Below are 11,632 nucleotides of genomic sequence, written 5' to 3'. Positions count from 1 at the left end.
GCGTCTTCTATTTCCGTGTAGTTGTTCGCCCGTCTCTTCTTCCTCTTTCCCTCGGCCTCGACCTCGACCACTCGTCCCCTTCATCTTCTTCCCCTTCATCCGCGTCGTCCTCATCTCCACCCATCCCAATGTCGAACGGAGCGAGTGGGGTAATTTTTACCTCGTCCAACATCTCCATGTACGAGGTGGGCCTCAATATCTACTCGCAATGAAAACCGAGGAAGAGTTGTAATTTGTACCTTGTTGACCCGTCGTCGAGCACGTCTTGGGCGTCGTTCGCGGTGGCTTCCGGCGGAGGCGGAGTTGACGGGGATGGGAACGGAGGCGGGGCGCCACGACTCGTCATCGCCTTCAATTTCGTCCTCTTCGGCGCTGAATTCTTCGGTCTGGCGCGGGATGCCTTCGACTTCGATGCGACCGCCCCTTTGGCTACAGTCGGGACATCAGCGTTGGCCGCCGTGGCACCGGCTTGCAGGACCACATGCGTTCCCGCGCGCCGCCGCTTGAGCACGCTCGTCGACAAGACCATGGTAGCGACGTCGGGGGTCCCGGGGGTGGTTGGTGTAGCGGAAGCTCCGGCGACCGCGGGAGAGGGTGGCGGGGCCTGCAAGCTAGCAACGGTGGCCGGCTGGGTCGATTCGAGACTCATGGTGGCGAGATCGAACGACGGCGGCGCAGAGGACGGTGAGGTCGCGCAGATCGGCGGCGCGGCGGTTGGGAGGAGGTGAAACTTCCCTTGCGCGCAAACTAGGGATTGTGTTCGGTTCGCTCGTTTGGCCCCTACAAATACAGGCCGCGTAGGGGTTTCGGTCGCGGCCAGATTTTGTTTTCTTCAGTTTCGACTACTTTACGATATGATCTGCGCACATTTACGAACCGAACCCTTAAAATTGCGTTTATTTTTCGGTTTTGGCCAGTTTACGGTTTCTGTTAGAGATGCTCTTACCAACCATTGTACACGTCTTAGGATGTTTCAACCCAAAATATTGGGACTTCCAGGATTTGCCCTTCTATTGACTGCAAATACAAGATCTTTTGCCTCAGCTTTACAATGATCAATGTGCAGATAAGTTTGGCAAAAAAATCCATCACAGAAGAAAATGACAAATGATCAAAATGCCGTCACAGTGATCCTTTACCTCAGCAGCATTACAATGATGAATGGTAGATGTGCAAAAAAGGCGTGACAAGAAGTCGATTGCCAAAAAAGGCAGGACAAGTCATGAAAGTACCGGGAAAGCTTGGGGTAAAGATGAGATTCCACGTGAGACGTGGAGTCCCTCGTACGATTACGCGCTTAAGCAAACGACCCTCACCGGCCACCACCACTTGACAGACACAACTCTCCTCGCCTCCCCTCCCCTCCCCTCCGAGTTTGCCTTCTCCCGCACGCTCATCTGCTCCCCCTTCTCTGCCTCGCACCCTCCCCGGCGCCCGCCATGGCGTGGCCGCAGCAGGAGGCGATCGACACCTTCATCGGCATCACCGGGGCCGACGAGGCCGTCGCCGTCCGCAACCTCGAGGTACCGCCCAACTCTCCCCGCCCCCTTCCTCCTATCCCCTTCCTTACTGGATTCATCTGCCCGCCCGCCCAATCTAGCGCAATCGGCTCGACCCCGGCGGTGGATTTGGCCGCGCCGTGTACGGATCGCGCAGTGCTAGGTTGTTTGGGCTGGCCTAGGGGAAAGGGGGCCTGCGCGTGGTGGGGTTGAGGTGTGTGCCCGATTTGGTGGTGAATACCTGCGCTGCGTTGTGCTGCTGCTTGTGCAGTTATGGAACCTAATTACGGCATCAATCTCGTGACAGCCCGGAGTGGTTATTACCTACTCCCTCTGTTCTGATTTAGTTTCCATTCTAGTACTCCTTAGATATAAGATAAACTTGTATTGCAGTTATTAGTACTACTTAGATATGTTAACAACCAATCAAAACTGCATTGAAAATAACAACGTAGAGAGCAAAAACACTTCGTTTTCAGTGTTATTGTTGACCAAAAACTAAAATGTAGACTATTTCAGAACAAATTTTGGGGCTAGAATGTAGAGTATTTTAGAACGGAGGGAGTAACCCCCAATTTGCAGTTACTTGCAGTTTCCTTTCCCGTATTTGTTAATCTAAGTTTCATTGTTAGAATGGAATGTACACAAACATATAGTTTATAATGTGGATTCCCTGATGAGCATATTGCCTATGCTTGGTCTCATGATAGTTTATACTTGATGTTTCCATGTTTTAACTCCGAGCACACACAACAATTGGGATACCACGTTAATTGAAATGCCAATCTTATCTATGAAATCACTGCGTGAATGCCCTTATTGGGTATCCTCTCTAAAATGATGGTTCAGAACTTCAGATGCAGCATTGTGTTGCCTAAAAAGAGCATCATTTTGCCATCGATGTCATACTGCCATCTATATATCTATATTGACAATGGTTTATTGATGAATGTCACACAGGAACATGCTGGTGACCTTAACCAGGCAGTCAATTCGTACTTCAATGATGGACCCGGCACAGCGTACGTGTTTCTAGTTTTCCGTATACAAACATTGCTTGTTACTTGTGTTTTCCGAAGACACATTTTTGTACCATATCCCTATATGAACTGTTTATTGGTAATAAAGAGATGCACGTTCAACTAATAAGGGTAGGTTGCCTCAAAGTTTTAGCCATTAATTGCTTGTGCTATGTGCAATTAGCTAAGATGACAAGTAGATTGGACTAGGAGGGAGAACAGTTACTGTGTTGCGCTAGAGCAGATCATTGATGTCTTTGTGTTTTTCAGGAACACAATCAATCAAACTATTGGGCCTGTTAATCTTGATGATATGGAGCTGGACGGACCACTTGATAACGCATTTCAAAGATCTTTGTACCCTGAAGCTCTGCATGACCCTTTTGCATTGATGGATCCAAATTTCCAGCAAATGGTTTTTGACAGAGCTGGCTCAGCTGGTACTGCCAGTCATGATGCACAAGGTTCACACCCTATAGAGGCAACTGTCGATGTTAAAGATAGCAACATTCAAACAGGTCCTTCTGGCCAGGCTTCTATCATTGAGAATGTCACTGGGCATGGGTCTTTGTATGGCCCAGGAGGTCGTGAGACCATCATAATTGATGATGACGAGGATGAGTTACCATATGGTCTATCCTCTCAGCATGCTAGTTTCCCTAGCAGTGCACCGCAGCCAAACCCTCCTTTGCCAACTGCTCCTCCACTGGTTCATGTGCCAGACAATGACATAGAAGAGGAAATGATTCGGGCTGCAATTGAAGCTTCAAAAAGAGAGGCTGAAGAGCTGGCAAATGTAAGCTGTTGACTCTCTCTCCTCTCTCTGCATAGGGGATAGATTACAACGAGCTTGCTGAGTCTTGAACTCTTGATTTACCTAATTTTTTATTGAATAAAAATCAGACAGCAGAACAAGAACGGACTCAACATCTTGATGGAATAAATTTGGGGGATCATTCTTCTGAAGACATGCAAACTGCAGGTGCAACAGTGGGAAGGTGAATATTAACTTTTACCTGCTAGCTCTTCATCCTCAGTCTAACCTTATGGTGTGGTAAGCTAATAGCAATTGATCCCTTTTGTGTTTTCTTCCTTTCTGGAGGCAAGAATTAGTTACAGGAATGGCTGGAACATCGACACAACTAACAGATGGAGAGAGCTCACAAGAGGACACTGAGGATGTTGAAGAAGAGCCATTAGTTAGACGCCGTTCTAGGCGCATCCCTTCTGGAGACACAGAGTCAAGACAGCCTATTGTCCCAGTTGATAGCCCTCCCTCAAGTTCACAGCCTGAAAACAGTGATCACCAGTATAGCAGAACTGATTTCCCATCAGAGGTATTATAACCATATAATCTGCACCTTATTAATATGAAATTATAAACGGTATTAAATTCGTTGCTCACATTCTTCTTTTCGAAAAGTGGGGTGGCATTTCTTCTGAGGAACATGATGAAGCTGTTATGCTTGAGGCTGCAATGTTTGGTGGAATTCCTGAAGCACCAGCATATCCATCATCTATTCCATCCCATGCAAGCTCGAGTCATTATCCCCAAGTAGTGCATTCTCCACCACCGGAATTAACTGAACAACGGTTATTACGAGAGCAGCAGGTCCGAATTTGAAGCTTTTACAGTGTTGGTGAGTGCAACAAATATCGGATGGTAACTTCTAATTTTTTATTACAGGATGACGAGTACCTGGCATCACTCCAAGCTGATCAAGAAAAGGAGATGAAGACTCTACAAGAAGCTGAGCTGCGTCAGTTGCAAGAAACTGCTGCAAGAGAATCTGCTCTTGAGAAACAAAAGCAAGAGGAGGAGGAAAGACTTAAAAAGCAACTCGAGAAAGAGGTACCTTTCTGTTACACATAGTTTGGAAAATGACTGCATGATAAGTAACAATCTTTCTGACATGTGAATGGTTGATAATTACACCACTGATTTGATTATATGAAATTCAGTACTTAATTGTTTTTAGTAAAAATAGTGTTTTATTTTATCTTACGATACAGTGTTCTTATTTTTGATTTCGTTTTCAAGCAATATATACAATAATGATATTTAGCTTTGGTAAAGACATATACATTGTTATAGGCTTGTAGCTGATGTTTTTTTGGTTTTGTTGGGAAGAAATACTTATCAGAGTATGTTATGATTAGTGGAAGCAAGGTAGCCAAGACCTAAGAGTATGCGCTCACTGTTTTTAACCTTCAAATTTCTGTGTGAGTTGATCCATGTTCATAATATAGGTGGTAATAGTGTTTAGGTTCGTGAAAACTTGGGGCATATTTTGTTGATAGCTGAATTTTGCCACACTTTTTATCGTAAACTGTGACACGCCACAAAAGGTCTGGCATAAATTGGCCATCACAACTGGGGCAAGGTTTGGAACTTCTTTTCTAGAATACGTTAAACGTGCAATCGAGTATTCGACCTCAAGAACTTGGCTATCAAACTAGAGAGGTTTGTAAAAAGGTATGAGTAGATGAAAGGTGGGCTAGCTGCTAAGAAATTGTGGCAGTGAAACATACATTAGTCACACCCGTGGTAAAGCTTGGCAAAGTCTAGCTATGAATCAAAGTATCTAACATGCCCAATATGATAACCAAGCTCTTTGCTTGTGTTGTTTCGTTGATGCTTTCTCGGCATTTATTATTTGTTCTCTTCCTCAGATCATTTTCTGGTTCGCTTTTGGTGATATGCTGTTTATGCTGTTCCTGATTTTTTTATATTAATAGGAGCTTGAGTCAAGTCTTGCCGCCAAACAAGCATCATTGCCATCAGAGCCACCGTCAGACGCGGAAGGTGTTATCACACTTGTAGTTCGCATGCCTGATGGTAGTCGACAGGGGCGTCGCTTTTTGAAATCTGATAAGTTTCAGGTAAACTGCTTTTGACCTGCCAGGTTCCAAAATAGAAGCATTCATCACACTAGCCTCTTGTCAATGATGCTGTCTTCTGACATGCTTGTTTGCTCGCAGTGCCTTTTTGATTTCTTAGATGTTGGGCGGACTTGCAGGCCAGGAACCTACAAACTGGTAATTTGCTATTGCTATTTTTCTATAATATTTCATATGGATACTCCAACAAAGAGCTTGTGTTGATAAAAATGAGTGCAACCTAGTGTTCTTCCTTATCAACTAGCATGTCAGACGCTAGTGGTCACCTGAGTTTGTAAATAAAATACTACTTCCTCTGTTCACTAATATAAGACGTTTTTGGCAAACCAATTTAGTTTGCCCAAAACGTCTTATATTAGTGAACGGAGGGAGTATCATGTAATAATAGGTTCATATGATCTTTACAGCATATTTGTTTTCCTCATTAAATGAAGTACTGCCATGAGCTACCCAGACTAATTATAGGTTGATATGAGTTATGACCCAAGGTTTATTTCATCTAAGCTTCTGTAGCATTTTTCTGAGAGAAGCTTCTGTAGCATTTGTAGATATGCATGAACCATGTGGTTCTCTAGGGAGAGCATGGACTACAAATTCATTCTTAAGCTTCAAGTGTCTTCGATATCTTGGTGCTATTATATTATAAAACTAACACGTATTAGCACAACATCTCCAAAAGGCAGCACCAACCACACTGTACCATGTTGCCATGTTGGTATATACTTTGATAGATCACTACCAAAACTGGATATTCTGAAATCTTGTAATATTTGAGATGCATGGTGTGGCAACCTGGCAGGACTACACATAATTTCGCTCATTAAGAAATCTTAGACGTATGAAAAAGATTGTTATTGCGTTGATGTAGTTGCTTATAATAAGCAACAAGACTCATGCTCGCTCTGGAATACATTATATATTAAGTGCTACTCGTATCAGAGGACATCAGATAGTGCTTTCTTTTGCTCCTTTGGCTGCTATGAGCTGTCAGTGGAGACCATTCTTCTCTGCCAGCATTCTTGTTCGTGCTGTTGTAATGGCCCTATGTTTGGTGTAAGCAATTTTTGCAATGTATGCTCGTTGATTATATCATTAGCAGTGTGTATGGCTTCTCAGCTTTGCTAGTGAAGGGCTTCACACAATGTTTTTAACCTGGCTTCCGACAAAATGTTAACCCTGCGGATGCATAAGCACACACGCGAGTAGAACATTTTGTTTGTAGAAACTGGATGGTACCCATTGGTACTGTGAAGTTATCTTCTTTTTATTTGCAGTTTCTCAGTTCATTGTGTTCCATAACCTATCTATATTCATGTCTATCTAATGTGAATAACACAGCGAGAACCTCCCTAGGCTGCAAGGATCGCTGTAACTGTTTCAGTATTAATGTTTTTTAAAGCATCAAATCGTACAGCTCTTACAATAGTCCTGTCTCATACTTCTACTCTTGTGTATCATGCAGGTACGGACTTATCCCAGACGCGCTTTTACCCCTGCCGATGGTGACCAATCTTTTAGTGAACTTGGGTTAACGAGCAAGCAGGAAGCTTTATTCATAGAGCAGATCACCGAATAGAAGCAAAGATTTAGACATGGGTAGGGTTACCATCTGAGAGTTGGTGTTTTACATATCTTTACTTGCATATGGTTTTTGGTGAGTTCTACAAAGTGTAAAATTGGTGTCAGGAATTTGTGTGGTAGAGGTCAAATGGTGCTCTTTTGCGGTCCATGATGGATGCCAACACTTTGAGCCTCCAGTTTTATTATGTAATGTCACGGTAACTAAAGCGTCAAACAGCACAGATCCAGGATATGTAATTCGTGTAGTTAAATTGTTTGTTTCAGAGGTATAGAAGGTGAAAAAATGCAATTGTTTCTGCTGTGTAAAGTTTCAGTATTTTGTTATTACTCATAAAAGTTTCAGTAAACACTTGCACTGTTGCCACTACTCCCGAAACACAGCTGGATTCGGCTGCTACTCGATGGTTGCACGACCACCGGCAATCTTCTTATTGTTCATCGTCGTCTTCTTCAACTCTTCTTCGCGCATGGAGCTAGCCTGATGCACCAGCTAGCAGTCACTCTGCAGGGAGCAACAGTCGGGGGAAAAATATCAGTAGTCTGTCAGCTATTACAGCTAACGAACATGAAGAGAAGAGAAGCGCATGAATCAGCATCAAGAGTTCTCGAGTGTTTGAGTTGAGTGGGGTGGTTCTTACGGCAGGTGACGCGCGGCAGGCCGCACTTGGCGGGGAGGCTGTTGATGATGTCGATGGCGCCGCAGGCGCAGTCGCGGGACACGGAGCCCAGCGCGGAGCAGCACTCCGGCCCCGGCACCGCCAGCGCCTGCCCGGGCGCCGGCGGCACGCTGTAGCGCGCGCAGGGGGCGAGCCCGGTCAGCTGCTGCCCGCAGGTGCCCTGCTGCTGCGCATCGGCCGCGCGCGTCCCCAGCAGGAGGAGGACGAGGAGCACCCACAGCGCCGCCACAGCGCGCGGCTGCAGCTGGGCCGTGCTCACCGCCATTGCAGCTAATGCTCTTGGTCGAGAATGGCTTCTTGGGTAGGTGTGTGCGGTGGCTTGCGCTGCGTGATGCTAGGTGCGGCAGGAGGGCGTGATTTATAGGTGTGGCGGGGAGGGAGGGGACGAGGCGGCGAGCCTCGCGTTGCTCACCTACGTACGCAGCGGCGCGGCGGGCGCTCCCGCCGGCGCCGGACGGGAGGAGCGGGACACTGCAAGCGTGTGAGCGTGACCCAACCGAACGCCAGCCGCGTGCGTGCACTTGCGGCGAGGCGACGAACTGAGCGTTCATTCGTGCACCTGGCCTACTGCAGAAGCCCAACAGGAGACGGTGGATACCACAAACTCGATGTTCACTACAGGAATGGCCAGAGACGCCGACGGCCAAACCCTACGCCGAGGGCTTTTTGTCGGGGCCGTCGGCGTACGGCCTCGCCGGGGCAGCGCCGGAAGCCGGCCGTCGGCGTTTAGGTACCGTCGGCGTACAGGTTCCTACGCCGAGGGCAGCCGTCGGCGTCTACCAGGCCCTCGGCGTAGGTACCAGCATAGCTGCTGCCAGAGCGGCGACGCGACGGCGCGGTCACAGCGTCAGGTAAGACGCCGAGGGCTACCCTCGGCATAGGGCATGGCCCCCCTATGCCGACAGCCACCCTCGGCATATAGATTTTTTTCTTCTTTTTTTCTTTTTTCTCTCTCTCATATTACTTTATATTATGTTTCTATTATTTATTTACTAGTATGCATTATGTAAAAAATGGTTCTATTTTTTAAGAATTCCCTAACCCTAACTCTAACCCTAACCCTAACTCTAGCCCTAACCCTAACCCTAGGGTTTTCACATACATTGCTAACGCTAACTCTAACCCTAACTCTAACTCTAACCCTAACCCTAGGGTTTCCACATACATTGCTAACCCTAACTATAACCCTAACCCTTACCCTAGGGGTAGATCTGCGGGGTCCCGCCCTAGGATTTCCCAAGAAACAGATCACCGGAGCGTCAGAATTGTTGGAAAACTTGCTTCTGCCCCTAACATATATGTACAAATGTGATGTAAGGTTTGGCTAACCTTGGATGTACCCGACGTTGATGATTTCCGCATAATGGGCTAACACTTGGTAAAATCCAGGATCTGTATGTGGAAACCCCCGCCATGGCTCAAACGGAGCCTATTTTATGGTAAAGTATGCCCAACCTATGGTTTCCATGTACATATGTCCTAAACAAAGCAAAATAAATAAAAAAGTCCACTGGTAAACCCTCGCACGGAGAAAGCTATAGGGGTAGATCTGTGGGGTCCCCGCCCCAGGGTTTTCCAAGTTACAGACCACCGGAGCGTCGGAATCGCTGGAAAACTTGTGTGTGTCCACATGGAATGCACAAAAGTGATTTGAGATGGTTCTATATCGAAGGCTACCCCCCCCAGGTGTGTCTGGCTTCTCGGACAGGGGGTTCCTACACTTAGGCAGATTCTGCATGTATAGGGGGGAACTCCCTCGGAGTTGAACCGGAGAGACACTTGAGATCATATGGGATGATCCTTGTTTCCACATGTACCTATGACCTAACCAAGCTCAAATGGAGGCATATGCCCACCGGGGGACCCCCGATAGGATGCAGTCAAAGGGGTAGACCGCGCGGTCAACAGAACTAGGGTTTCATCGGAAATCGAGCATCGGATCTAGGGAATGGCCCCAAAACTTGTGTGTGTCCACATGGAATGCACAAAAGTTATTTGAGATGGTTTTATATCCAAGGCTACCCCCCAGGTGTGTCCGCCTTCTCGGACAGGGGGTTCCTACACTTAGGCAGATTCTGCATGTATAGGGGGGAACTCCCTCGGAGTTGAACCGGAGAGAAACTTGGGATCATATGGGATGATCCTTGTTTTCCCATGTACCTATGACCTAACCAAGCTCAAATGGAGGCATATGCCCACCAGGGGACCCCCGATGGGATGCAGTCAAAGGGGTAGACCGCGCGGTCAACAGAACTAGGGTTTCATCGGAAATCGAGCATCGGATCTAGGGAATGGCCCCAAAACTTGTGTGTGTCCACATGGAATGCACAAAAGTTATTTCAGATGGTTTTATATCCAAGGCTACCCCCCAGGTGTGTCCGGCTTCTCGGACAGGGGGTTCCTACACTTAGGCAGATTCTGCATGTATAGGGGGGAACTCCTTCGGAGTTGAACCGGAGAGAAACTTGGGATCATATGGGATGATCCTTGTTTTCCCATGTACCTATTACCTAACCAAGCTCAAATGGAGGCATATGCCCACCGGGGGACCCCCGATGGGATGCAGTCAAAGGGGTAGACCGCGCGGTCAACAGAACTAGGGTTTCATCGGAAATCGAGCATCAGATCTAGGGAAGGGCCCCAAAACTTGTGTGTGTCCACATGGAATGCACAAAAGTGATTTGAGATGGTTCTATATCCAAGGCTACCCCCCCAGGTGTGTCCGGCTTCTCGGACAGGGGGTTCCTACACTTAGGCAGATTCTGCATGTATAGGGGGAACTCCCTCGGAGTTGAACCGGAGAGAAACTTGGGATCATATGGGATGATCCTTGTTTCCACATGTACCTATGACCTAACCAAGCTCAAATGGAGGCATATGCCCACCGGGGGATCCCCGATGGGATGCAGTCAAAGGGGTAGACCGCGCGGTCAACAGAACTAGGGTTTCATCGGAAATCGAGCATCGGATCTAGAGAATGGCCCCAAAACTTGTGTGTGTCCACATGGAATGCACAAAAGTGATTTGAGATGGTTTTATATCCAAGGCTACCCCCCAGGTGTGTCCGGCTTCTCGGACAGGGGGTTCCTACACTTAGGCGGATTCTCGCATGTATAGGGGAACTCCCTCGGAGTTGAACCGGAGAGAAACTTGGGATCATATGGGATGATCCTTGTTTTCCCATGTACCTATGACCTAACCAAGCTCAAATGGAGGCATATGCCCACCGGGGGACCCCCGATGGGATGCAGTCAAAGGGGTAGACCGCGCGGTCAACAGAACTAGGGTTTCATCGGAAATCGAGCATCGGATCTAGGGAATGGCCCCAAAACTTGTGTGTGTCCACATGGAATGCACAAAAGTGATTTGAGATGGTTCTATATCCAAGGCTACCCCCAGTGTGTCCGGCTTCTCGGACAGGGGTTCCTACACTTAGGCGATTCCCGCATGTATAGTGGGGAACTCCCTGAGTTGAACCGGAGAGAAACTTGGGATCATATGGGATGATCCTTGTTTCCACATGTACCTATGACCTAACCAAGCTCAAATGGAGGCATATGCCCACCGGGGACCCCCGATGGGATGCGATCAAAGGGGTAGACCGCGCGGTCAACGAACTAGGGTTTCATCGGAAATCGAGCATCGGATCTAGGGAATGGCCCCAAAACTTGTGTGTGTCCACATGGAATGCACAAAAGTGATTTGAGATGGTTTTATATCCAAGGCTACCCCCGGTGTGTGTCCGGCTTCTCGGACGGGGGTTCCTACACTTAGGCATTACGCATGTATAGGGGAACTCCCTGAGTTGAACCGGAGAGAAACTTGAGATCATATGGGATGATCCTTGTTTCCACATGTACCTATGACCTAACCAAGCTCAAATGGAGGCATATGCCCACCGGGGACCCCCGATGGGATGCGATCAAAGGGGTAGACCGCGCGGTCAACAAGACTA

At 47.5% G+C, this 11,632-nt stretch overlaps 2 protein-coding genes across 2 annotated transcripts; one reads left to right on the top strand and one right to left on the bottom strand.

Moving 5' to 3' along the window:
- Positions 1–1,317: 1,317 nt before the first annotated feature.
- On the top strand, positions 1,318–7,289 carry LOC127302523 (plant UBX domain-containing protein 8). Its single transcript, XM_051332986.2, has 10 exons — positions 1,318–1,523; positions 2,460–2,521; positions 2,789–3,314; positions 3,422–3,516; positions 3,621–3,855; positions 3,942–4,130; positions 4,206–4,370; positions 5,258–5,401; positions 5,501–5,557; positions 6,882–7,289. Exons 1-10 carry the CDS (start codon positions 1,440–1,442, stop codon positions 6,993–6,995), a joined length of 1,671 nt encoding a protein of 556 aa, XP_051188946.1. The 5' UTR covers positions 1,318–1,439; the 3' UTR covers positions 6,996–7,289.
- Positions 7,290–7,305: 16 nt separating this feature from the next.
- Positions 7,306–8,451, bottom strand: LOC127302524 (protein YY1). Its single transcript, XM_051332987.2, has 2 exons — positions 7,639–8,451; positions 7,306–7,502 (listed from the first exon to the last, which is right to left on the bottom strand). Exons 1-2 carry the CDS (start codon positions 7,940–7,942, stop codon positions 7,498–7,500), a joined length of 309 nt encoding a protein of 102 aa, XP_051188947.1. The 5' UTR covers positions 7,943–8,451; the 3' UTR covers positions 7,306–7,497.
- Positions 8,452–11,632: the final 3,181 nt, after the last annotated feature.

The sequence above is a fragment of the Lolium perenne genome, chromosome 5 (assembly GCF_019359855.2).
Source record: "Lolium perenne isolate Kyuss_39 chromosome 5, Kyuss_2.0, whole genome shotgun sequence".
NCBI lineage: Eukaryota > Viridiplantae > Streptophyta > Magnoliopsida > Poales > Poaceae > Lolium > Lolium perenne.
This window is presented reverse-complemented; position numbering and strand designations above follow the sequence as displayed.

Excerpts from the sequence above, each read along its gene's own strand:
- LOC127302524 (XM_051332987.2), bottom strand. The coding sequence starts at position 7,942 with ATGGCGGTGAGCACGGCCCAGCTGCAGCCGCGCGCTGTGGCGGCGCTG.
- LOC127302523 (XM_051332986.2), top strand. The coding sequence starts at position 1,440 with ATGGCGTGGCCGCAGCAGGAGGCGATCGACACCTTCATCGGCATCACC. Across the intron at positions 2,522-2,788 it reads AATGATGGACCCGGCACAGC|GAACACAATCAATCAAACTA; the intron begins GTACGTGTTTCT and ends TGTGTTTTTCAG. Across the intron at positions 5,558-6,881 it reads GGCCAGGAACCTACAAACTG|GTACGGACTTATCCCAGACG; the intron begins GTAATTTGCTAT and ends TGTATCATGCAG.